This window comes from Rissa tridactyla, chromosome 3, assembly GCF_028500815.1.
Source record: "Rissa tridactyla isolate bRisTri1 chromosome 3, bRisTri1.patW.cur.20221130, whole genome shotgun sequence".
Taxonomy (NCBI): domain Eukaryota; kingdom Metazoa; phylum Chordata; class Aves; order Charadriiformes; family Laridae; genus Rissa; species Rissa tridactyla.
The window spans coordinates 104,269,537-104,297,058 of NC_071468.1; the positions used below are offsets into that span (position 1 = coordinate 104,269,537).

General features: G+C 40.3%; 1 protein-coding gene across 6 annotated transcripts in view; it reads right to left on the bottom strand.

Annotated features, from left to right (window-relative positions):
- Positions 1-27,522, bottom strand: part of ARHGEF10 (Rho guanine nucleotide exchange factor 10) — a 118,835-nt gene that overhangs the window by 73,935 nt on the left and 17,378 nt on the right. For 5 of the 6 annotated variants that reach the window (XM_054195616.1, XM_054195611.1, XM_054195613.1 and 2 more), the window contains exons 3-8: positions 9,645-9,815; positions 8,031-8,321; positions 6,577-6,643; positions 5,218-5,297; positions 3,998-4,054; positions 1,026-1,189 (exon numbers count right to left, since the gene is read on the bottom strand). In XM_054195616.1, the coding sequence (XP_054051591.1) occupies positions 1,026-1,189; positions 3,998-4,054; positions 5,218-5,297; positions 6,577-6,643; positions 8,031-8,321; positions 9,645-9,815 (830 nt within the window). The remainder of the gene's footprint in view (positions 1-1,025; positions 1,190-3,997; positions 4,055-5,217; positions 5,298-6,576; positions 6,644-8,030; positions 8,322-9,644; positions 9,816-27,522) is intronic. The other variant, XM_054195615.1, reaches the window with a different exon arrangement.

Consider the following 27,522-nt stretch of genomic DNA (forward strand, 5'->3'; position numbering starts at 1 on the left):
GTCCCGTGGAAGAACACCCTAGCTGCTACCTCTACATCCTCCAGCCACGGGGTGCTGAGCAGCTAACAGTACGTGGCTGTGAAGCAGCAGCTGGGTTTCTGTCCCCAGACAGCACACACTGAAGGGCCCTGAGGATTTTCCAGCGACTCCGGGCACTGAGCCCAGCCCTGTCTGTCCCCACTGTGCTCCGCAGCCCCGTCCTCCTAGCGCTCAGAGCAGGGAACTGGCAGCAGGAGGATGCCCAGGTCCCAGGCAAGAGACTTCCCTCTCACAGAAAGGGCATGAGGGCAGAAGGAGAGGGAGCCAAAGCAGCAAGAGAACAGGAGTCCATGCTCCCCCCAACGTGCAATCAGAAAGATGCAGCCAGAGCAGGTACCCATGCCATCATCATCTTCTTGCATCCCATGGCATGGATGTAGCCAAAGATACTAGACCACAGATGTGTCACAGATTTATCATTTCAACCACTTCTCTCCTTAATAAATGGCAGACTCCTCTTTGATCACAAAAATCTTTTTTTTTTTTTTTAAGCTCAGTCACCTTCAAACAACCAAAGGGGTACAGATCTAAGACAGAAAGGTAGGTAACGCTGGTGAACAGTTTTGTGACTTTTGAACACCTGAAGGATCCCCAAAACTTCAAGTCTTGTCAGGCTTACCCCCATCTGTTCTTCACATTATTTTCCACACTCATTTACCACTTACATTAATCCAGCAGCTGCAAAAGAAGAAAAGGTGAGGAACTGCCCGTAAGCAAAAATAATCTTATTTTTAATTTCACTTTCATCCAACTTCAGGTTGGTTTGTTTTGTTGTTTGGTTTTTTTAAGGAGCTTCTGTTTAACATTTTAATCTTTTCTTTTCCCTGTTGCATTTTGTGGTGGACTATCACCCCCACACTGATTCACGTCCCTTTAAAAAGACGCAGTTGGCATTTGAAACTGGAGAAGGGAAATACAGGTGCATGTTGGCAAGTGTTGGAATTCAGGATAACCTCAATGACTGAGCAGCACTGCAGGATACATACATGTCTCTTGTGGTTGCCTCGCAAAAAGGAGCTGGGAATTCCATTTTTACACTCAGAATCACTCTGTTCTTCATAGCTTTCAAACTCACTTGAACTCCACCCATATTCCAGAGAGCTGTTTCCACCATCATCACCATTTTCAACATCATCATAAATCATTTCCTCTGCAAGAATTGAACCAAAACAAAACAAGCTACACTGAAATTTCCATTTGTTTAAACACTGAAAAACTTGTTCAGGATGTGCTATAAAGAACTACACAGACTTTCATATGCACATTTTAAAATGTAAATTAAATCCAATATTCAAACAGCCAAAGTCGGTTGCCTTTGTTGAAACGGAGCACTAGAAGAGGACAGTGCCATGGGTACACACCACAATCCTTTTACAAACATGCCCTACTCAAACTACACGGTTATGTCAAAATCCCACAACAGGTTTCAGAAAAAATTCAAAGGAAGTTCAAAGTGTAGCTGTGAACACACATCTGCACTGAGTAGAAGCATCCTTCCATTTGCAAGCTTGTCATTTGTCTCTAGAAATACCTGCATCATCAGCTCACTGACAAATGTTAAAACATTGCAAGACTCAAACGAAAGTGTCACTACTTTAAGCAGAAAAGATCAGACCAGGAAACGTGTTACCTATGATATTTTATGACTCGTCATTCTTGCAACTCCACCAGTCACTCGGAGTCTCCCATATCTGCAGGTTATCTTGCCCATAATCTAGACTAAGAGCTTGAAGTATTAACCTTTTCAAGATACAGAAAGCTATTTTGTAAAGGCTGACCAAAGCATCACCTATTAAAGACATGGGTCTTTTTGTTGGCACAGATGTCAAGTACGACAAACTGATTCAAAACAGAATCGAAAATTCTGAGTGCCAATTACTTATCAGGAAACAGGCATGCATTCTACGTGCAGCATCATTTGTCATTACAAGTAGAGAAGTGTGGGACACTTCTGCCAGGGATCTCTGTTGTCAAGAGGTTATAATGCAGCATTTAAAACTGTCTCATATTAAATTCAGTAAAAAAAAGTGCTTTCATTTAAGACTGGATTTATATAAATCCAGAAAAAATACGTACTCAAACAAAAAGCTGACATATTTTAGACATCTGTCTAAACCCTGGATTCTGTGATTTTAAAACTACATTTTGGCCAATAATATCTTAATGTTAACATTAATTAAGTTCTTTATAATTAACACAGAGAAATCTTCTCTAATTTGGAAGAATCAAATTTTAAGGACTTTTTTTTAAACCTCCACGTGTATCAAGACTGTCGTAAAAATATACTTACTGAAGAAGACATTGTAGTGGTAATCTAGCACAATGAATAATTTAAGAGAATCATCATAGTAAGTCAAAATAAGCCAAGACTTATATAAGTCTGTGACTTCTGCAATGCCAATATTGGGGCAGGATTTACCCAGTGGATTTGGTGGACATATCTCGTCCACATGCTAATGTAGATTGAGCTCTGACTGCGACCTTTTTTGACCAGTTTTGTCTCCCTGACAAAATATACAAATGTTTATTTGTATATTACAATTATATATTACAATACAAATGTAATGATGTTAATAAACATCAAGATCATGAACGTATGAAGATTAAGTTTCCCTCACTACCCATTTTCTCAGAATCTTTCAATGTCTGGGGATAAACAGAAAGCCAAAGTTTTAACTAATGTCTTGTGAGTTAAGCTAAAAATTCTGATCAAGATGCTCAGCAGAGTTTTGCTCCACATCCCATATCCCTCCCCGGCTCAGCCTCTTGGCCTTGGTGTACGTGTTTCCTGACTGAGCAGCGACAGTGCAAAGATGGCCCTGCCCAGAGCAGCACAGGCCACTGAGGGAGCTTTCAGTAATAAAAACATTCAAGCCACAAATGTAACATAACACTTTCAAATAACAAGTGAAACAAATTTCAGTAATAATTTGTAAAACACCTTGCCTGAACACCACTAAGGACAAGAAATGAAAGTGTTACAGCTTTAAAGGTAAATTTGGTTTTCACACAAGAAAGCTTAAGTGTTTTCTTGATTCATGAACAACTTCAGTATCAAATACCTACACGCTCTGAAAGCCATGACAAGTAGACATCAAGTTCCTAATAAACCAACCCACTCAAGCACAAAATCAGTTAGTAGCAACCAAGCTTTAAGTACAGTCTTCACTATAACCAAAAACTGCAAAACAAACCTGAGCGAGAGCTCATTGAAATAAGCTTCTTAGAATCACAGAATGGTTAGAGATGGAAGGGACCTTAAAGATCATCTAGTCATGGCAGGGACACCTCCCACTAGACCAGGTTACTCAAAGCTCCATCCAACCTGGCCTTGAACGCTACTTGAGCCCTAGCTCCACCATTCCCAGAAAATGCAACATCTTGGCTCCAGCAGAGATCTATTCTGTCCCTTCCAAACATGCTCACACCATCAGGAGCTGCACCACTCCAAAGCTGAAATAAAACATTTCTGTGGAGTAACAGTCAGGATGGCAAACAGCCACTCTGAATCTCCTCTTCCATCTATTGGGTATTTTTATGTTGAAGGGGGACTTTCAAGAATAGAGCAGTTCCCTGTATAATCATGACAATGATGCATTATCATACATTATTTAACTATTTAAAACACCCTTTTCCTCCCTACCTTGCCTTGTTTAAGTCACTATTGCTACAACATCCAACACTGTAATTCTCTAATATACAGACTATTCTAGCGTTTGGGACCATATCTACAGAATAACACAGAATTATTCTGAGAAGAGCGGTGTAGGACAACTACTGAGAAAAAGTCTTTCAAGAATTAGTTTAGTTCTGAACTTTGTAAGATCCAACAATTATTGACACAGTGTTAACTCTACATATATTTTGGGTACTCAACGAATGTATCTATTCGGTATACATGAACATAATTCCATATTACATTGCTTTCAACATGGTCTGTATTACAAAGACCTCAAACCTGGTTCGGAGTCTGAATTTTCTCTTGGCACATCATCATAAATTACTTCATCTGGGTCTAAAAGCAAAACAGAAAAAAAAAAATAAACAAAAAAACCACAAACAAGAAATCCCCTAAAATTTGAATGGGACCAAGAAACAGTGTTTAAGAGTTATTTGGACAATGCCCTTAATAACATGCTTTAGCTTTTGGTCAGCCCTGAATTGGTTGGACCAGATGATCACTGTAGGTCCCTTCCAACCAACAATATTCTATTGTATTCTAAAGAATTTTGGTTATGTTGGCACATATGAGTACAATGGAGGTACGACTCACTCTCCACTAGCATTTTGCTGGTACATCTGATCATCATTCAAATAATGCAATAATGCGTGAAAACAGTATAAAGCATTTGTGAAATTTCACAGCTTTATCTGCATTGTTTGTGATGACTTTTGGTAGCCTGAAAACACAAATCTACTTCAATAGCCAACATTTCTCCCTCTTTCTTACAGCACTATGGCATGTTCCTTGCTTGTCGAGGGCTGTTCATTGCCTTACTAAATGGCTGTAGAGAAGCCATAATAGATATTTTTAAAACAGAAACAAAACTAAATAATGTAATGATCATTGTAGAACATTAAGAGGCAAAACAGAGATGCAAATTCCTCAGTCACTTCAAGTGACATGTAAGATGAACCTCCAGCCCAGAGGGAATAGCTGAGAACAAGCAGGATAACCTGTCCTCAAACCACACAGTCTCTGTTCTGTCTTAAAATGCAGCTGCCAGCAAAGAGCCAAGGACATGCACTAAGAAAAAGTGTCAATTCCTTCCCTTCCACCTTCTCCGAGAACTTATTTGCCAATTACTGCATGAGAAAAATAATTTCATATACATCTACAAAGCAGACTCCGAACCTGAGCAAATTTCCACTGTAGACGTATTGATGGAGCCAAACGATTTCCTTAAGACAGTGACAAACAATTCCATAGACTCCAAAAAGCACTCCACAGGAAAGTGCATGTTAACTTTATTTTAAAATACACAATTTTGTTACACTGCTGAATATTTTAACTGGTATAAATTGGTTCATATTGGAACATATCTGAAAAAATACAATAAAAGTGAACATGGACATTCCTGTAAAATACATATGTGCACATAGATACAAACATACTGTTGATCACAACTTAAAACTGACCTTCTTCTACAGTTATACTTCAGTGCTTCAGATACTTACTTTCCATCCATGCTGTATTTGCAGGATCTGCAACCCACTTGGCCAAAGCATCGTCCCCTCTCTTAGCCTGGTTATCTTCACTTGAAAAAAAGGCCATGTAGTAAAAGCATTAAAAGCTACACCACACTGTTTTTAAACAACTGTGAAGACAAGACAATAAATACCTCACTGCCTTCCAATTCCCACCCCGAAACTGCTGATTATTAATCTCCTAATTACATACTGAGGCAGCGTTTTTGAGTAATCTGTTCTATTTAATAGTCTGACTATTTTAGTCAAGAAATAGAAAACGCTTCCCCTTCCAATCTCAAGAAATATTTTGCTTTTGAGTTCTTCTACCAGAACACAGAAAACTCTCTCTTAGAAAACAGTGAAGTGAGAGCTGCTCTGTAAATAAGACTAAAAACGTTTTGGCCTACACCAGAAGCCATTGGGCTTGATGAGGATATTATCCTCCTCTGGTTGGTGCTGGTGAGGCTGAACCTGCAGCAGCACATCCAGTTTGGGATTCCCAACACTCCCCCTTCTAGAGAGTTGTGGGGAAACAGAAGCTACCTCTAGAGAAGCTACCTCTAGAGAAGCTACCTCTAGAGAAGCTACCTCTAGAGAAGCTACCTCTAGAGAAGCTACCTCTAGAGAAGCTACCTCTAGAGAAGCTACCTCTAGAGAGACGTGGAGAAATTGAAGTCAGGGACTAAAGCACATAGCTTACAATGAAAGAGGTGGGAGACACAGAGCTTATTTAGTCTTGTGAAAAAAGGATGTTATGGGTTGATCCAACAGCAGCTACAACTATCTGAAAGAGAGCTGCAGTGGTGATGGAGTTGGGGTTTTTTTGTTTAGGTTTGTTTTGGGAGCTGGTTTTTTTCAGTGCCAGATGATACGCAGAGGGGGATGGTCAAAAAACTGCACATTGGAAGATTTGGTTTGGATATCACAGGAAAAAAATTCACCAAAGGGTAGTACAGCAGGGAAGACTGCCCAGGAAAGCTGCAGCACTTCCATCCTTGGAGGTTTTCAAGGCTCAGTTACCACAGCCATGGCTGATCTAATGGCATGTTGGCAGTGGTCCTGCTGAAAGCAGTAGGCTATACTACAAGACCTCCAGCACCCTGTTGCAGCTGACATTGCTATGACTCTATAAAAATGAAACCTAGTTCCTTCAAAAATATCACACACAATTATACATGCAAGACCTCAAACAGTGCTGATTTTGGTACACAACCAAAGTTACAGAGTTAAGAAAATGAAAACAAACAAACATGGAAGCATCATACAAGAAAAATAAAATATCAAATGTAAGCTTTCTTAGGAATGAAGGTTTTACAGATCATTAAAACATGCTGAACTGGCAATCACCTATTTTGAGGCTCCTCTGAGTTTACAGAATTACAAGGACATTCTTCAGTTGCTGACTGCGTACCTGCTAAGTAGAAAAAAAGAAATATAATCACCAAACTGTTTGGAATAAAGCATCAGTGTGGTTCAAGTGGTACATTTTAGCATAAGAAACTGATTTTACTGGTTCATTGCTAATGAATAATCTACTTCTATACAATATTTTCATCTTAAACAAATCTAAACAGATTTGGAAGTTTCTTCACTCTACCCCTTTTTGCAAATGAAAGAATTCAGAGACACAGCAATTTGCTATAAGAGCTGTTAAGAGGAAATTACAATGTCTGATGCATTTAATTCTAATCTCTCAGACATATATTCCTCTACAGGTAATAACAACTGCACAAACACATTTGCTTTTACTTGCCAATATTCCTAAGGGTGGTAGACAGCAAAGGCTGCAAAACCAAAAGTTATCACCATACACGGAATTACAGGAGAATTGCTGCCTAGCTAAAGAGTAAGTAGTATATTAAAAATACAAGAAAGAAAAAAAAGGCAGGATATGGGGAGCTTTCTGTTCCTCCCGCTCTCTTGACATAAAGCTGCCAGAATTTGCCAATTCTGGTAACAAAATGGAGGACTGTTCCTGTTTCTGTAATAATCCATAGTTATTTCCCTTTTAAGTTTCTTCTTCTGTCTTAAAATTGTACTAAAGGACAAACAGAATTTGTCAAATCATCAAGGAAAAAATCCCACAGCAACTCTAAATCCACAAGGACTGTAAAATAAACACACACACACACAGAAGTGCATATAGACAAGGTAAAAGGGACAGGAACTCTGCCGGGACCTAGATAAAGGACGATAAGGTATGAGAAGAAACCGTTTGGCCTGAACACTGAGCTATGGCTCTGGAAATTATTTCATGACATTAAAAGGGAATCAGCACTAATCATTCTCAGACAAGACAGGAGTCCTCCCCTTGTATTATATGTTGTAATATGGTGCCAGCAAAACAAAGGTCAAGCATCACCAACTTCCAGAAGAGCTGAGAAAGAACTGACTGCATACATGTGTTTTTTCTTATTCATCTTTACTTAGGTATCTCAATCCTAGTATAGCAAGCAGAGTCCCGTAGGAACTTTATTTAAAAAAAAAAACCAAACAATCAAAAAACCCAAAATGATACACAAGAAAAACCCACATACACGCCCACAAAAAAACCCAAAACCAAACCAAACAAAAAACCAAACAAACAAAATCAATCAAACAAAAAAACCTGACATTTTTATTCCAAGCCTGACAAGAAATTTCAGTTCATATTGCAGGACAGTGTTCTTTTTTTATTTGGACACAAAATCTCCCATACACGTCCAGGCTGAGCACTACACAAGCATTTCCAAAACAGCACAGGTACCTGAAATTAAACAAGGATTCCCTGTCAAATAAAGTAAGGTGCGTAGATACAGTACCTTCTTCATCTACAGAAACACTGCGTATTATGACCGGACTGGAGTACGCTGGCAGTATCAAAGGTAAATTAGATGGCACAGCATAGCCACAGGGGACAGGAACAGAATATCCACCGGACAAGTTTGGACTTGCACATTCATCTTGAGGACTTGGTTCTGGTGATGAGGATGGATCCTTGTCTTGGATTGGTGAAATATTTATGACTGAGTAGGGATTTACTTTGGCTGGAGTGCCTTCTGCAGCAGGTTCTGATGTCCGTAGCTTCTCACTGTTTTCCAAATTATCAGCCCCTTTAGTTGAAAAAGCAAACAAAAAAATAGTTTTATTTTTCATATCTGCTCAAGCTGCTTAATATTGCTCTTGATATGATATGATCCCTACTATACAAGTCGCTTATAATCTATGACTCATAAAATTCCCACACAGTAGTGCTATCCTCCCCATTTTACAGATGAGGAATGCAACAGCAGCAAAACAAGCGGGGTTACAAGGACGCCTATGGAAAAACAATAACTGGATTCTAAATCCTGAACAGGAGGATTTCTGACAAGTACCCAGGGTCCTCTTTTGGTTGTCATAAGCACACGGCTCAAAACAGCTTTAAACCCTGAAGGTTAAAGTCAGGATTCTAGATGAATGTGGACCTTATAAACAGAAATACAAGAAGTATTTTGGGAATAGCCGTGAGGAGAGAAAGAGTTCATTGGAGGGACACTCCTCAAAGAACAGTCCTGAAAATGCTCTGTTAAGAAAAGGGGAAAGAAAATAAGTTTCCAAGTTTTCCTCTTTGAACATAAATTGTTTTCTGTTACACAAATTTTCTGGTATTTCTTGAGACAAGCTGAGGTACAGCAGAACCAAAGGCCCCTCTGAAGCAAGCTGCAGAACCACGTTCCAAGCAATGAAGAGTTTTTAAGCTGTATGTAAGTACAACTTCACAAAACAGTGAGCAAGCGCCAGATTTTCAGGGAAAGATGGTGTTTAAGTTCCAGGATGTCAAACTTCAAAGCCACCTGAAGAGTTACGCATCTTTAACTGCCGTGAGCACAAGAACTCCGCTTGTCCTTGTGACTGGGTCAAAGTCAGCAAAATCAGCTGTTGTCATTTTGAGCCAAACACAGCTATTTCCAGACTATACATCAGCACTGGGAATATCTGCATGTGTTGGAACAAATGTTGTAGTGTTTAATAAAATAAGGCTTCTGTTTATGAACAAAATTCATACGTTCAGACTCCATTTATTTTTATGCAAGTCATCTTAAGATCAGCAACCAGCGAGCTTAGCTGTGAAAACAGCATATATGAGCCATCCACACGCCATTAGAGATGAAAGGGCATGAAGTTTTCCTGCAGCATGGCACTGTGACTGAGACCAATCCATTGGTTTGGATGTCACACTCGGATGGGAAACCTCCCAGGAATTACACGTGATGGTCATTTGCCCTGTCAAATCTCCCATGAGTGTAACTAGCAGGAATATTCAAAACACTTGTGTGGTATTTCCATGGAAACCTCTTTTTACAAGTATTTTTATTGCATTGACAAGAAAAGGCACCCTATAATCAGTCTTGACAATTTTGCTAGTGGAGGCACAGCCTGACGGGCTGACTCACCTGCAGCGTTAGCCTCTTGGTGCTCTATGTTGTTTCTGGGGTCAGGAGGAGGTAGCACAAGGGCTTGCCTGTCTGCTTCTGGTATCTCATCTCCGCTGTCAAAGTCAAACTGTTCTCCCTCGTCCTCTTCTTCATCGTTCATACCCACAGCTTTTGGTTCATGCTCTAGAGCTGTGCAGAAAGACAGGCTTTTGGTTGTTTGCTCTTAGTAACCAGTAAGTGTTCCACATTACAAATGAAGCTTATACAACGAACCCTTAGATTTTTATGTTACTGGAACAGAACAAGAGCTCCTTGACATGTTGATAACCTCATGCAGTTTTCAATAAATCCTTTAGCGTAAACAACGAAATTACTTGGAAAGCAATTAAGAAGTGATAATGCAAATACCCTTGCTTTTGTCATAATGAACCAAAACATTTTTAGGAAAACACTTAAATAGCTGGTTCTTTAAACAAGAAAAGGTCACGGATTAATTTATTTGCACAGGGACTTTGTGACTTCGTAACTTCAAGTCATTTTTCCTTTCTAACTCAAACTTCTATGTCTATTCTTTCTTAACAGTGTCAAAATGCCAGTGGCAGAAGCTTTCTTCACACACGTCATGAGAGACTGGCAGATAGCTTTTGCTACTCCAATCTGAGACAGTTTTAAACCAACGACCTTAGGCAACACGCTATTAGCCCTATTACCACACACACAAGGTGCACTTTGGTGGAGGTGGGGGGGTTGGCTTTTCAGTTCTTATCTTTGAAGAAGTAATGGCTGAAATAATTACACCATAATACAGATACAGATAATACAGATAATACAGATTACACCATAAAACAGATAGATTTTTTTTTTGGTTTTTGCTTGTGAAGACCCTGCAGTACAGATTTGGCACTGTACATGGGGCTGGGGAGGGAGAGCAGGAAGAAGTGCCGGGCAGTTTCCCTTCATGCTATTCTTCTTACCCACAGGAGTCTCGAGAACCCACAAAGATTTAAACTCCTCAGTGCCTTATCTACCACTGGTTTTGCTGGGCGCTCACGTTGCAAGAAGGCTGCCTGCAGCATCCAAAGCTTCTGTCAGAGACACTGCAGAGGAGCTGCAGGGAGGGATGCCCAAACCCACCAGCCTCCTCCCTGCTTCCAGAAGCCTTCACTGCAGCTCTCTGAAACAAAAGGGCTTCATCCCTCCCTCCCTAGACCTCTCTCTTTGCTGCTCTCCCACCTTCTGGAGGAGAAACTCTTACCGGAGGTTCCCTTAAGGCAGAAATGTAATCTGTGGAAATCTGTGGACTTTTCTGTCCCAGCTCAGCTTCCTCCCAAGCTCTTCCTCAAACCCATGACGGATACTTAACTTTTATACAGGTGTTCAACAACATATTTGAAGTGCTATTAAAAAACTGACATAACTATAGCATAAAAATATACACTAAAATAGATAAATATGTAAATAAACCAAAGTGTTACAAAAATATATGTGAAGTTGATAAGGTTCCCCCTGCCCCCTCTTAAGGTAACACAATATGAAAAACAAAGTCCTGCAATGATGATATTATCAGCTTTTCTACCATCCAGGGCACATTTTGAATCGTTATGATAAAACCCACACAAACCACAGCTCTAGACTGCTTAGATTGTCATGGTAATCAGCATTCCTGCCAAGGCTTCTGTTTCTTCAGGCAGGCTGAGCCAGCATATTTTATCACAGCCACAAATAACAAGATCTTTCATGCAGCCTCCCTGTAGGAGAAAAAGTGAACTAATTGCAAAAATAGTAAGGAACAAAAAAGGGGTTATCCTGCATTTATTGTCATGGTTTATGGCTGAGATAGCAGGACATTTAATTTAATTTTGATGCTTTTTAAAACTCCTTCTGTACAAAGCCAACCTTTGGATTAAGGCTTTTCACGTTTGCTTTTGTCTATTAGTAATTTTTTTTTTCCTGAACGGTGTAAAAAAATCCTGCAGAGCTCTACCAAGTGATTCAGGACAATCACAGCATTCTTCCCGATTCAGCATCTATCTGACACGCCTGTACTGCTTGCTGCTTGACAGTAATGGGGAAAAGAAAGAAAAGGGGTGTGTGTGTTTGATTTCTGTTCTTTTCTGTTTCTTTACGTTTTCAATATGTCTGCGTACTTCAAATTTGGAAAACCCAAAGCTGTGAAATACTAAGTGGAGTGGTTTTTATGATTACCAGTGTGGGAAATAGTTGGTCATGCAGGCTGGGCAAGTAAGCAAGTAGATGACAGTCACAAGCAGGTGACAGCCACAAAACCGCAACTTTTCACGTACGTGCACTGCTGCCTGCCACTCCTCTTGCTGTGCTATTTAAGTGAACCACGGCAGCAACCACTTCAAATACATAAAATAGCTCCATCTGCACTTCTTATGGTGGGAAGAAGGGGAAGATGAGGTTACTGGAAGGAGTTGAACATTTCTGCAGGATTAGGCCAGTCGGGAAACAGGTGTTGCTGGAGCACGGCTCAGCTGAGCGCCACGAACCCACCCGCTTGCCGGAGGTCTGTTCTAGACATCGGCAAAATAAAAAGCGTGTATGCTTACAAAATGTCACAGGAGCAGCAGGCAGCTCTGAGGTTTTTGTGGCTGCTAGGTTAGGGAGCTTCTGGATCCAAATACTTCCTTAGGATGTACAAAGGTAACTTAGGTATCAGATGCCTGATAACTCTCTACTCCAGCACTTTCACACTGATGCAATGCCCCAGGCTCTCAAGTCCAGCACAGTGCCATTTGTCAGAGACAGACAAGACCTGCCACTGGCAAAAAAAAAAAAAAGGTAATTTGAGACACTAAAAGCAAAAGGAAAGATTCAGGACCCCAGGGCAAAATCCGGCCAACTGATGCACAATTCCCCTTCAACATGCCTCCCAATTCTCCCTAGAAAAGCAACCAACCCATATTTTGATTGAGGGAAGAAATCCTAACACAGGAATTGATTTTCTCAACTCAGTTGAAAAAAAAAAAAAAATTGAAAGTGCCACCTAATTTTTTTTCCTATTATGGCTGTTAATGCTGCCTTGTTTCATTTATTCAGAAACATTTACTTTGCATCAGAAATAAAGAAGGCGCAGAACCCTATAATTGAGCACTACAGCCTGGAAAGATCCCCTAAATCACATCGCTGATGGGACAGTGGGTTAAAGTTACAAAACAGACCCACACAAAAAAAAGAGAGAAATTCCTTTCTCAGATGACAGGTACTTTAGAAAGGGCAGACTGTAGACAAAACTTCAGAAAGTTTAAAAACTGTATTTGAGCTTTGCATCATTCTGCATTTGCTTAATCCTGTAGGTATAAAGGTAAACCTTAACCCTTTAAATTTACTGACGCCTTCAGTCTCATACTTCATAAAAACATTCTCCTTTAAGCTTTTAATCTCAAGGTTGTACTATTTCATCTGATCAAAAAAGTATTTTAATAACAAAAAATAAAGAGAAAGTGAGGGACTTTTTGCTTCAACTGAAGAGCTGCTCAGCACTACAGAAAATACTGATTATGTCATACCAAAAAAGACATCTTGAATAACTACAGTTTTGAAAATATGTACTTTTCCTACAGTTGTTTGTATTACGTCAAACCAACCAACGCACATGAAAGCACTTGGAAAGTGCTACAATAAATTAGGAAGACACACAGCATAGTCACACATGGGCTGAATCTGGCTACAAAAAAAACCACCACAGATCTTGCAAAATTTCATGCTCGTTAAGAAAAAACTCCAGTTCCTCCAACTCTTTAACTGCAAATCAAAAGGATCAAACCAAAAAGTGCATTTCCAGACAATTGTGCTTGCAAAGAAAAACTGTGGGGTTGAGGGGGGCATTTCCAAAGGTAGCCCCCACCCCCAAAATCTCATAGAGAACTACCTGTTTTGGGTTTGGGGTTTTTTTGTTTTGTTTGTTGGTTGGGTTTTTTTTGCCAAAGTAATAATTACAGACTGCTTAGTATTACAGAATCTGACTGTAATTACTTCAAATAATTAAATTAGTTACTAAAAATCCAATTTGCCTTTTCACCACTACTCACATCCTTAACTTTATGCGTGCCAACCAGAGCAGTGAGAATACAATAACTGATTAAACTTTTCATGTTCTGCCAATACCCTTCTGCAGCATTTGCTTTGCAAATGCTTCAGGGAAATTCCTCCATTTCTAAAAGTTTCTATTTGGAGTTTTAAAGCATGAAAAAAAACAAACCAAATCTTATATAGTGGAAAAACTACCTTCAAGTTAAATTAAGTGTGAAAGTGATAATTTAGGATTAGAAAAAGAAACCGATATTCTCATAATTGTTAGCACAACTTTTTTCTGTGGCATGTTATTCGGTGAAATGACTCTTTCTTAAGCTTACTTCAAAAACAAGCTAACTTAGGCTGTGTTTACAGAGACCTGCTGGTGCATAAACAAATTTAAACAATTTTTGGTTGCTCTGCCAATTGCAAAGCATTCTTGGCACCATCTGCTTCCCCATTCGTTTTCCTTAAACTATTTATAGTTCAATGTAATACAGCTAAAGAGTTACAAGTTTAAGAGTGACATTGATTTTAAAGTAGAGATTAAGCCAGAGATGCTTCATTAATAATTTCCTTCGACAGTTCATTTTAGAGATACAGAAGTAAGACAAAATAGGTCTGTCAAGTGCACTTTGAATACAGTGCAACCATACAGGAAAAAAAAAAGCACAGCAAAAATTTTGCCCTCCTTTGCAATCATGTAAATCAGAGATGATCCTGAGGAAGTCAACTGAGTTTCTTCTTCCATGGAAAACCACAATAAAGGAAGAAAGAAACAGAACGCCAAGCAGGAACAGTTCAACAGTCTGGAGCACAGTACTGACAAACCTGGAAGCCCTAGATATTAACAGGCATGGCACCATCGACAACTATGAATATTTTTTTGTTATGTTTTAAGGTTTGAAAGATATCTTTAGAAATCGAAAGCTTCTGTATAATTTGGAATGTCATCCTTGCAATCAGTTGTAGCCCTTTTTTTATTAAAGTTAGCAGGGAACTATGGGATAAAAAGAGGAAATGCAGCTGTTATATTTTAAAGACTCCATGATAAAGAATTTTCTAAATACTGCAGGACATGGTAAATATGTGTCTGCTCAGAAGGAAAAACTATTTTTCCTTTCTCCCTCTTACAGTCAATTTTCTTCCAATGCATTTTTTTTAATTTTTTTTATTTGGGGAGGGTGAGAGGGGACGCGCTAGAGTGTAATCTCTCTTGTGTATTCACTGAATGCCAAATTTTCTTTTTTCCTCTAAACAGTCAACATTTTTAATCACTTTTACCGTATCATCACTTTACACTGACCAGTGAAGAAAATAAGCGTACAATGCTTCAGATGGAAAATATCTAATTGTTATTTAGTGAAAAAAAATATTAATACAATTGAACCTAAAGCAGACTGGCAGGAGCTGCTTGTTCTTATTCCAATGTGCAGTTTTAAAACATTTATCTTTTTTTACTCATGTATTTTGGATTGCAACAAGACACTTGGGACTGCATAGATCCATCTTCCTTCAAACTGAACTCCCCCAACGCTTCACCTTTCTACAAGTTCTTGAGTATCTTGAAATATGCAAAACCTTTCACTAAACTATCTTATGATAGCTTACAAAGGTTACAAACCAAAGCAAACAGCCAGGCATAGCAATCTAAGTGCTTATTATTTAACTTTGATACATTCCAAAAATTTCTCAGGTGAGATATGCTTGCCTTTTCAGATCCTCATTTCTAAAGGGTTAAATTGTGCCCAGCTGCTTATGTAAGTGTACAAGGCACTAGACAGAAATAAGAAATGTAAGTGTGCATATACCAGGAAAAAACTGAATTTCTGAAGTTATCATTAATTTTGTAAAACTAACCACTTAGGCCCAAACATACCATGCTGACTGTGCTCCACGATGAACAGGGTCTTGAACTGTTCGTTTTTTATTTCAGGTGAAATTTCATAGAAGAGGCTTGGCATTTGTCAAGAAGGTGAAACTTGTGCTAGAAAACACTTGTGCCTGCAAAGCTCCCCAAATTGTTGGCCAACAAGTTGTCCAACTTGTAAACGCTTAGAAAATGACGGTTGATTCATATTCAGCAGAAACTTGCAAAAAGGTTTTAAGAGACTCAGTCGCCACTGGATAGTTTCTCCCAGCTTTTTAGCACTGATTAGACTGTGTTCCTACAGCTAGACAGCAACACGGTATTTTCTACCTACCCACATCTCCCATTTGTGACCACCACTTCTTCGGTATCAGGAGAGAAAACTGCAGTGAAATACCCTCTTGCTCTGGTACCCAAATTACACATCTCCCTCCTGCCTTTCCCAAAAGACGCCTGTACTGGCACCCGCACAGGGAGAGAGGCGAGATGTACAGAGTGAGCGGGCAGGGCAGGAGGGACCCCGTAAGATGAAGGCTGGCTTTTAGGAGCAAATGCTCCTGCAAACACTGCCCTTCACCAACACTTCCAAGTCACAGGCCACATTTGCCAGCACACCACTGGCATCTGTAAATCTGCTGCTCATACGGTCACGCAGGTGGAAAGCCTCTATTTTGCTGGGGGAAAGAAAAGTCTGAAGCAAAACTGCACGCACCAACATGCGGGTGAGCGCTCCTTCCCACAGGATGCAGGCCAGAGCCAAGGATTTTCAACTCGCAGCCATGCTAAGCTGGCGCAGCAGGGAACCCAGGTCCCTGCGGTACAGCCATGCTGCGAATTACACACAGCTCCTGCGCGCATCCAAAGCACGACCACATCAGCCTTACAAGTCTCTGTGGAAAACAGTTACAAAAAAAAACCACACCAAAATGAAACAGTATACATTTAGGCAAAAAGTGTTTCCAGTGGCGGAAACAAAAGCAAAACCACATGAATTAACAGGCTCTCCTTGCAAATAAACAACAAAGAAATAAGTTAAAATGTTTCTTTAGTATCTAATAAACACACACACATTACATACTAATTATGTTGTCAAGCATGCACAACAGATATTCTTCTGGATAAAAAACAAACTGAAAATGGAAGTTAAAAGAACGATGAATCTGCCTGCTCAGAGAGTCCAGTCTCAGAGACAGACTGCTGACAGCAGCATGCCTAACACTGAAGAATTTCATTTCTTGAAATAAAGCCCAGTTCTGTGGATGTTAGGAAACATTTACAAATACCAAAACCATTGAACGATACAAACTACTCGCAATGCTAAAAATCAAGCTTAAAGTTAGCTAAAAATTAGAAGAATCACAAAAAACACAAAGGTCTACAATAAAAACATTAGACATGAAGTAGGCAGGCCAGAGAGCAGCAGCAGCAGCAACACCAGCAGACCTGTACCCTTTGTAAGTCCACAAGATGCTTTTCAGTGCTGGCTATGCTATAATCAGAAAGGCTGCTATGTAAAATTGGCATTTTTGTGACCATTTACTTTAACTGCCTTCATACTCAGCACACTGGTGACACTGGTATTGCCTGCCATGACCAGAAATGTAGACCAAGCCTGGTCCCGAGCAGGTCCTTTCCACCTCAGCACCGTATTGGTAGATTCTGCCATTAAAATGTCACCAAGATACGTTGCTGATGTGCAAGAAGTGAAGTCCTTAAAAGGAGCTGCTGTAAGGAAAGTATAGAATCATAGGGTTGGAAGGGACCTCTGGAGATCATCTAGTCCAACCCCCCTGCCACAGCAGGGTCACCTAGAGCAGGTTGCACAGGAACGCGTCCAGGCGGGTTTTGAATGCCTCCAGAGTTGGAGACTCCACCACCTCTCTGGGCAGCCTGTTCCAGTGCTCTGCCACCCTCAGGGTAAAGAAGTTCCTCCTCATGTTTAGGTGGAACTTCCTATGCTCAAGTTTGTGCCCATTACCTCTTGTCCTGTCCCCGGGCACCACTGAAAAGAGCCTGGCCCCATCCTCCTGACACCCACCCTTTAAGTATTTATAAGTGTTGTATGTACAACTGTTATTTGGAAATCTGCATAAATACATGATAGATCCCTATCCATGCTGAAAACCATCTATCCATATTAAAGGCCATTAGCTTTCCATTAGTATTAAACAAATAATTCATCCTCCTGCACTCGGCACTGGTGAGGCCTCACCTCCAGTATTGCGTTCACTTTTGGGGCCCTCACTACAGGAAAGACATCAAGGTGCTGGAGCGTGTCCACAGGAGAGCTACCAGGCTGGTGAGGTGTCTGAAGAACAAGTCTTATGAGGAGCAGCTGAGGGAGCTGGGATTGTTTAGCCTGAAGAAAAGAAGGCTGAGGGGAGAAGCAGGTTGTAGCGAGGTGGGGGTCAGTCTCTTCTCCCAAGTAACAGGCAATAGGACAAGAGGAAATGGCCTCAAGTTGCACCAGGGGAGGTTCAGGATGAATATTACAAAAAATTTCTTCACTGAAAGGGTTATCAAGCATTGGAACAGGCTGTCCAGGGAAGTGGTTGAGTCACCATCCCTGGACATATTTAAAAGACGTGTAAATGTGGTGCTGAGGGACATGGTTTAGTGGTGGTTTTGTCAGTGTTAGGTTGATGGTTGGACTTGATGATCTTAAAGGTCCCTTCCAACCTAAACAACACTATGATTATCAATACACTTAACAGTACCAAGCTAACAGTCCAAATTAGTATAAAGGCCACCAGGCACACGAGATACAGCAGTGGAAACACCAAATCTGCCTTGCTGCCTGACGCATCTGTTGGGAGAGATGGGCGCTGACGATGGCTGCGCAGCCCAGCTCAGGCTCCGCTACTGTGCGTGCGAACTGCTGAACTCGCCTTCAAAACACACGGCCAAATGGCCAGCCCACACAGGGAATGGGAAAACCAGAGAGCCTGAATAAATCAAACCGCAGAAGGATTCCATAGTCATTGGGAAAATGAAGTATCCAGCTCTGGCAGTACAGGGCTGGAGCACACTGGCTAATCATAGGATACAAGTCTCATGTGAAGAAAGAAAGAAAAAGGAAAATTTTCTAGGAAATGTAGTTTTGACCATGTAGTCGATACATTTGTGAGAAAATAACCATTTTAAAGAAAATTTCCACCAGTGTGAGCAGTCTGGCTTGTTCGTTCTTTATTTCTTTGCATTCTTTTCTAGCAGATGCCATCTATTAATATCTAGTCTTCTAAATAACTGCTTTTTACATTGAAGCAGTTACTGTTTAAGTATTTGAGGAACACGCATTTCTCTAGTACAGTTTGTTAAATTCTAATTAGCAACATGAAACTGCTGTATCATCTGATAATACCTTGGACTGAAAGGACTTTAAGAGTAATCAGGAATCCTGTGAGGCATAAAGTGGCAGAAAGAGACCTGGGGAGCCTAAAACTGATGGAGCATGAGATCCCACTTCCACAGAAACAAAACATACAGTTCAACTGTATATCATACCAAAAAGAGCTGAAATACACCTAGAGCAAAAGCTTAAGTACCTCAGGTCTTGGATCATATCTAGCAACATCTTTCCACCAGGATGACACATTCTGGATATGAATCATAGAAAGCTTTGGGTTGGAAGGGACCTGAAAGAACATCTAGTTCCAAACCCCCGCCATGGGCAGGGACACCTCCCACTAGACCAGGCTGCTCAAAGCCCCATCTAACCTGGCCTTCAACACTTCCAGGGATGGGGCATCCACAACTTCCCTGGGGAACCTGTTGCAGTGTCTCACCACCCTCACAGTAAAGAATTTCTTCCTGATATCTAATCTAAATCTACCCTCTTCCAGTTTAAAACCACTACCCCTCATCCTATTGCTACATTCCCTGATAAAGAGTCCCTTCCCCATCTTTCCTGTAGGCCCCCTTTAGGTACTGGAAGGCTGCTATAAGGTCTCCCCGGAGCCCTCTCTTCTCCAGGCTGACCAACCCCAACTCTCTCAGCCTGTCTTCACAGAAGAGGTGCTCCAGCCCTCTGATCATCTTCGCGGCCCTCCTCTGGACTTGCTCCAACAGGTCCATGTCATGAAGCAGGTCCATATCCATGAAGAAGGATACATTTTGGATACTTCAAGACCAAACCTTCAGATGACTTAGGCGACAGAATGCCTGAGTTCTGGGCCATTGGTCTTTCTCTAGCGATGTTAAAACTGGGGCACTTGCTGGCACTCCAAAAAGCAGCACTTTGAACACCTAAAAGCATTTGACTTGCATCAGAGATGTTCACCTGCTCAGCCTTCTTCTGTGTAACAGCCCAGGCAGGGCTCAGAAGATGCATGTGGGTTCAGGGATCAATTTGTCTTTTTGAACATATTGCCTCAGGTTCCTTTTTCCTAGCAATAATTCCATCTAACACTCCCAGAGCACGGCATACGACCTGTTCACGTGCTTAAAAATAACTTAGAATTAACTATTTGTGCTTTATCCTCAATGTATTCTGAATAAGAAAGCAATCTAGAAACCAACTTCTACAGCAACTTAACAGCATCTTTTACTGCAGAAAAATGTATTGACTAGAACAGAATGGTTACATCCTGTAAATCCAGGACAATACTGAAAATATTTTGGATTTCAGCTGGCTTCTCACCTCCTCATTTCTGTTGTTAACCCTTTGCCCAGCCTAGAGAGCATCTGCACAGATAGACTGACTTGTAAACAAAGTTTGATATATGCGAAGTTTGAAAAATCAGTCATCCCAGACACTAATGGGCAGGGAGTTTTATAGTATTCCCTTTCTTAGGATTTATTTCAGTTATTGTTTTAATGCATCTTGCTCTTCTTTGCCCTAACATACTATGGTCCTGTTATAGCTCAAAAAAGTATAGCTGAGGAATTCAAGCAAACTCGCGAAAACAGTAATTCTTACATCTCAATTCTTACACCTTCTCACTCAAAAACTGAACTCTCTAAAATCCTGTTTTACAATACCCTTTTATCACAGTTTTGACCAGAAATCCTACCACCTCAGTGGACTCTGGCTTGAGCTGGACAGCAATGTTGTCTCCTTGGGACCTTTCAGTCCACCAGCCTCAGAGTCCTTCTCATCGCCTCCTTTTGTGAGCCCCAGAAGGGAAAGGAAACCCTGCCTTGGTCCCAACATTGGCCAAAGACAACCCCCATAATCAGCCTTCATGATTCAGAGCTTCAGCCTGTCCACACAGCAAGTCATGAAGGAATGTCTTCCAACAGGAAGGGTCTCCTTAAGCATTTGGCAGCAATGTTGTCTCCTTGGGACCTTTCAGTCCACCAGCCTCAGAGTCCTTCTCATCGCCTCCTTTTGTGAGCCCCAGAAGGGAAAGGAAACCCTGCCTTGGTCCCAACATTGGCCAAAGACAACCCCCATAATCAGCCTTCATGATTCAGAGCTTCAGCCTGTCCACACAGCAAGTCATGAAGGAATGTCTTCCAACAGGAAGGGTCTCCTTAAGCATTTGGCTGGTAAGTGTTCTTCATGTGCAAACATGAGCGGGTCACCATCAGATACGCAAGTGGGAAAGAACAACCCCAGCCAAAGTTAATTTTACTTCCACCTTCCTTTCCAATAAAGGAGACTGCTAAGATCCTTCAGACATGCTACACTGAACCACTTTACTGCTTCCAGGGCAACTTTTTGCGTCAGCACCTGGATTTTCCTTTGTCTCACCCTGCAACATGCAGAACTGGGAAATACAGAGGGACCTTCAGAGATCATCTAGTCTGAACCCCCCTGCCAAAGCAGGTTCACCTAGAGCAGAATGGACAGAGGAGGAGACTCTGCAGGTCCTCTGGGCAGCCTGTTCCAGTACTCTGGCACCCTCAAAGGAAAGAAGTTTTTCCTCATGTTGAGATGGAATTTCCTGTGTTCCAGTTTGTGCCCGTTGACCTTTGTCCTGTCACCAGGCACCACTGAGAAGAGTGCCCATCCTCTTGACACCCACCCTTTAGACACTTATAAGCATTTATGAGATCCTCTCTGTCTTCTCTTCTCCAGGCTAAACAGACCTAGGTCTCTCAGCATTTCCTCATAAGAGAAGTGCTCCATTCCCTTGATCATCTTCATAGCCCTCCCGCTGGACTCTCTTCAGTAGTTCTGGGTCCTTCTTGACCTGGGGAGACCAGAAGTGGACACAGTACTCCAGATGCAGCCTCACCAGGGTAGAACACCAGGTAGAACACCAGAGGAGGATGACCTCCCTTGACCTGCTGGCTATGCCCTTTTTAATGCACCCCGGGAGACCGTTGGCCTTCTTGGACAAAAGGGCACATTGCTGGCTCATGGACAACTTGTTGCCCACCAGGACTCCCAGGTCTCTCACTACAGAGCTGCTCTCCAGCAGGTCAGCCCCCAGCCTGTACTGGTGCATGGGGTTATTCCTCCCCAGGTGCAGCACCCTACACTTCCTACACTTGCCCTTGTTGAACTCGCCCATCAGTGTGAGCATCCCCATGGCACAGGAGCACACAGGTCAGGCAGAGCACACACATCCTTCCAGCCCCTGGAGAAACCTGTACCAGGATAACACAAGATTTTTCAGGAAAAACGCTTTTACCTAACGACAGTTATTGAGCTCACCAACAGACTATTTAACAATGAGATCTAATCCTGCAACAACCCTTCTTTGACAGACTAAATCATCTTCTGTATTCATTTTAATGAAACTATGACAAGGTCACATTTCCTGGAAAGATTAGTTCAATGAGGAAGAAAAAAGAAAATCGAAATAGATAGAGGGTTGGAGGGTTTTTTCCAAAAAAATGTTTATCACGTATCTCTTCCTCAGATTGCTAGGCATTGTTTCAGTTCCTGTCCGCAGCAAAAGCCAGCAGCACCTAATAAAAGTTTCATTCAATAATTCAGACACTTTATTTAACTTATCATAATGCAAACAAGTTTTAACCTGTGTTCATGCACAAGATAAAAGAATTATAACAATGTATAAAAGCAGTAAATCTCTCTGTAAACTCTAGAGTAGAACCATTACAGAGGCTTCAGGCATGGTTAGCGAATATTAAGTGGGATCAGTGAAATGGAATTAAAAAAACTCAAACCCCAAAAATCCCTCAGTTATTTGGCAGCAATTTATCCTCACCAGTTAATGCTAGATACAAGTCCTAAAAAGGCAAAAGAAGCAAAGAAAAAAAAAATAATTCACACATGATCTTATACATTGCCTGTTTGAAATTAAAGTTTTGGAACTTAGATTCAACAACATTTATTGCAAGAATACCCGAAAATCAGTACAAATTCCTTTACAATTTGTTTGTCTTTTAGGCAAACAATACTACGTACTCCAGACCAAAGATAAAGTTTTGCTGCCATCCCTTGGAAGCCCTTTATCTTATCATCAATTGCTCTTTTCGATCAATATGTCTGGGCCTTGTCCGGTACACAGCCAGCAAGTTAAGTCCACCAGTAAAGTCACATCATAAAGCAGCTGAGTGAATGGAAAAAACAACTATAACTTATTATTCAGAAAGAAAACATTAAATACTATCAAAAGGATGAGGTCAACCTCTCAGAAATCTATGACAGTGAATCCCATTTGATCATTTAACACATTATAAACATCTAACAAATATTTTACTGGATTACTTCAAAACAAAGCAAGATATCATCACATCTACGTAAACTGTGTTTTCTTTGTAGATACTAAAATCAGAAGTAAGTTTTTAATTAATCTATTTATTTTCTTTCTATTTCTTGTTTTTCCCGATGCTTAAAGACACTTGGCTAGGAGAACAAACACATAATTAGGAGTGACATGTGACACCAGAGCTGCATTTTTGCAGTGGGAATTTTCTTGTTACTCTTTGTTACACAGCTTGTCTGGATTGTCACACAAAATAATTGATCCTTACCTTAAACAATGCATTTTCTTTTATTTACTGAGAGAAATGTGATCTTTAGAAATAAATAAATTGTTCTGTTACAGATGGGATGTCAGACACCAGCAAGCTACTGCCAGCTTCCAAAACAAGGGACCATTCATAACTACAATTCATATTCTGTTCTCATTCTTCTGAAATCTTGGCTCCTCTTTTGCCATCATTTGTAACTGTCTGTATGCTGAAAATAGATATCTAACAAACAATGCCGTTTAGCTCAAGACCAACTCCCTTTATAGCTGCAGTTTAATTTAAGCAGTGTTCTTATTTCAATCCCCCAATCATTGTAACGTCTTTTTATTTTACTTCAGTCTGAAATACAAGTGTATGTCCCCCCAGTGTTCTTCACTTCCATAAACTAAATCATAAAACACACAAGTGCTTTTCTTGTCAATATTATAACAGCCCCAACTTAACTGCCTCTTGTCTCAGTCACAAAATCAGCTTGTTAAAACAGTTAAAACCTAAATAAGCTATGAAATCATTCACTAAACAGCACAAAACGTAACTAAATAATCTGAAAGAAACAGATATATCACAGAGAATAAAAAGCAGCTCCCCTAACAGTGAAATACAGTTGTCTCTACAGTGAAAGACAGCAGCTGTCCCACAGCTCCTCACTATGGGTAATAAAAAAAAATTTCAAAGTTTTTTTTGTTAGAATACGTAAAGTCTTTCTCAGTGGGAACTTTTATGAGAGTATAGTGTTCCTACTTCACTCTTACCCGCAGACTCAAGCCAGACTTCCTTCTCAAGGACAGAGGAACTACAGCTATTTTAGTGTTCCGGCACTGGCACACAAATGACAAAAAAAAAAAAAAAAACACAGCCACGGAAGGACACAATCACAGCACTCGATCATATACAGGATATCCAGATTTAAGTCCTTGGCCTCCTTGTTCTATGCCTCTCTGTATCACGAACAAAGAAATATCCCGCTCACAGCCCTAGAGAGCTGATCGCTTGTATAGAAAGGTGTATAAAATGCTTTTGTAATTGGTGTCTAGGAGATATCCTTTGTTTTCAGTTAAAAAAAAAAAAAGATAAATTTCATCCCATTGAAGAACATCTTAGATCCCAAACTTCAGCAGAACAAGGTTTCTCACCTAGCTCTACCCACGGTACTGGGGACAGTGGTGTAGGTGAATGAACGCCCAGGTCTCCAACTACACCTGGTCTGCAAGGGCACCTCACGCTTCCCAAATGAAGAGTTACGAGTTATTCTCTCTCAGGTAAAGAGAGCATTTGGCAGTAATACGAAGAATATGCTACTAAATTCACTCTCACAATGTCCTTGCGTGGACTCTGAAATACCGGTATTTCACTTTAAAATTTTAATATAAATAATGTTATTTTCCTATAAATAGGAAACAAAATACATCATCCATTTACAATTCAAGAACCGTATCGCCATGCAGCCATACTCCAAATCTCACCACATATATATTAGCCTACCTTGATAGGCTCAATTATAAATCAGAGCTTAAAGCTTATTTTAGGTCTTACTACTGTTGTAAAAGGCAACTCACTGCAGGACAACTGGGATGAATTGTTGACAAGTATACTCAGTATGAGGAAACACACCCAATGTTTTATGATAGTTTTCACAGAGAAATCATATAAGCTGTAGTGCCATCTACCAAAAATAGTGAGAGAGAGATATAATCACAGATGAAAATGCAAAATCAGAAGCCTGTTTGACACAGAGAGTGCACACAGACACACACCACCCCCTCAGCTTCCCTTGGGCAAGAAGCTGTTTGTCAGGTATCCATCCTGCTGAGCAAACAAAGCTGGTTTTCCTTTTGAAACAGGCTCCGATAAACACCTCTTAAGTCTTCACTTAAAGAAATGGATTTCCACTTTGCAGGATCATAAGAAGTTTTTCAACTACAGAAAAGAAAAACAGCCAGAGACCATATCTCCCAATAAAGTAGTAATAGCACAAGCACAGGCCAACACACATAAACACCATGCTAGCATTAAACATCCGATCTCCAGTCCTAGCTGGGCAGTGTGAAGATGACTCCTCTACAGGAGAAGCACGATGTGATTCCTGATTCTCAGAATTACCAGCTTTTTAATTCCTTTTATTGTCTGAATGGGTTTGGGTAAGGATACTTCATTACAGCAACCAATTAAAAACATAATTATAATTACAGCCATGATAAAATTTGCCATTTGCCTTTAGCTTTTTTAAAAGGATATTTTTTTTTGTTGATAGAGAGAACAAGAATCACCCTCTATTTATTTCACGAAATAGCCATGGAAATTTTTTATGTATGAAATCTTAAATACCAGCACCTTGTGCACAAATTCACATGCAGAGACACACTAAAGAAGGGAAATGAGCTAGTACTATCATCTCAAGTGTCAGTTTCAGCAGCAGTTTTTTTCAATTATGCTCTTAGTCAAGGAAGCCTTTGCATCTAGCCCCTTCCAACCGCTCCCTGGCTGCTAAAACATACATTCATTCAAAATATACGGAGGAAAATACTAGGGAATTTTTAATCATAGCTAGAAGAAAAATCTCTTTTTAAATCAGTCTGGAGGAAGGAGCATACAGGCGTCAACTTTTCTCAAGTTTCTTAGTACTTGAATTTGCTCCTGGGTAAGGGAATTAACTAGCACAAACTTGTCACTGTCGAATTAACAATGCATGAATGGAATGTCCAAACAGCTATGCGCAAATACGTTGCATAAGCATAATAAATGAAATAAATAAAGGTAAAATATGTTATCTTCTGTTCTTTTACTGCATGCAGTTTTTCCCTATCAAGAAGTGGCAGAAACAGCTTTACTATTGACCTTAACTGTACCTCAACTTCAGATTCAATATCAGAGATTCAGACACTTACTGCTAATGAAAAGACGTTATTTAGCATGAATTTAATTGTGTAGCTTTCATATACATTCTCACAACATCCCCGTGACAAAGATGGTGGTTTACCATTATTTTCCCCCCTTTGTACACATTAGGATTGATACAAATAAATGTGTGGAAGTTACTTGTCAAAACCATAGAAAACCTACTTGACAAGAATAAAATTGAGATTTATAGTACAAGGTGCACACCTCTAAATGCAAAGGAACCCACGCGAATTTCAACACTACAGCTGTATTTGTTAGGACAGCAAACAGGTAAAAGGAAAACCTCCCATGACATCACAAGAACTTTAAAAAAAAAAAAAAAGAAAGAGGCAAGTGATTTCACCTGCAGCCTCAGTTCAGGATTTTAGAATCATTATGCAAAAGCTAAAAATATTTTTTTATGATGTATCAAAGGGTCCTGCACCCAGCAGGCACCTCGTCCTCACTACGAGCCACGGTAACCCACCCCTGCGCCCACTGTCTGAAGGCACTGGCAGGTGCTCCGCACCCCTTCTCAGCAGACACCATGGGTGGCCAGTGTATATGCATGTCAAAACAACCCTCAGCCATTACCAAATAAAATATTATATGTTTCTTTCGTTTAATTGTTATGTGTATTTGCAGTTGTACTTGGCCCTAAAATTCTCACTTATTTTCCACCTGCAAAATGGCTCGTGAGAATTATCTAGGAAGTGAACTGAAGTGTATGTTAGTGTAATTATCGAAATTTATCTTCATTGATATTCCCTTTATTAATATGCTTTTTTAAGAGAGTTAGCAATGGTAAAGTAAAAAAAAACAAAACAAAAAACCACAAACATAACCAAAACCAACAACAACAAAAAAACCCACCCAAGTTCCAATAGTTTCAGACAAAGATTTTTGAGATGACGGGCAAAGCATCCACTGACACAAGATCAGGTAGAGCAGAATCTCGATTTATGTTAAATAAATCTAATCCCAGCCTATTAAAGGGGGACATGGCTGAAAACAAGGACACGATACACATAGTTCTCCAAGAGCTTTGCAGAAAAAGAACCTGAATTCTGGAATCGTACTGAACTACGTCATCCTGAATTTTTGTCAGAGTATCCCTGACACGCTGCACAAAGTTGGAGCTGTTGCCGTGATTATTAGCTGTCTTTGAACAACAGCAGCCCCTGCTCAAGTGGAAATATTGATTCCTTAGGGATGACTCTT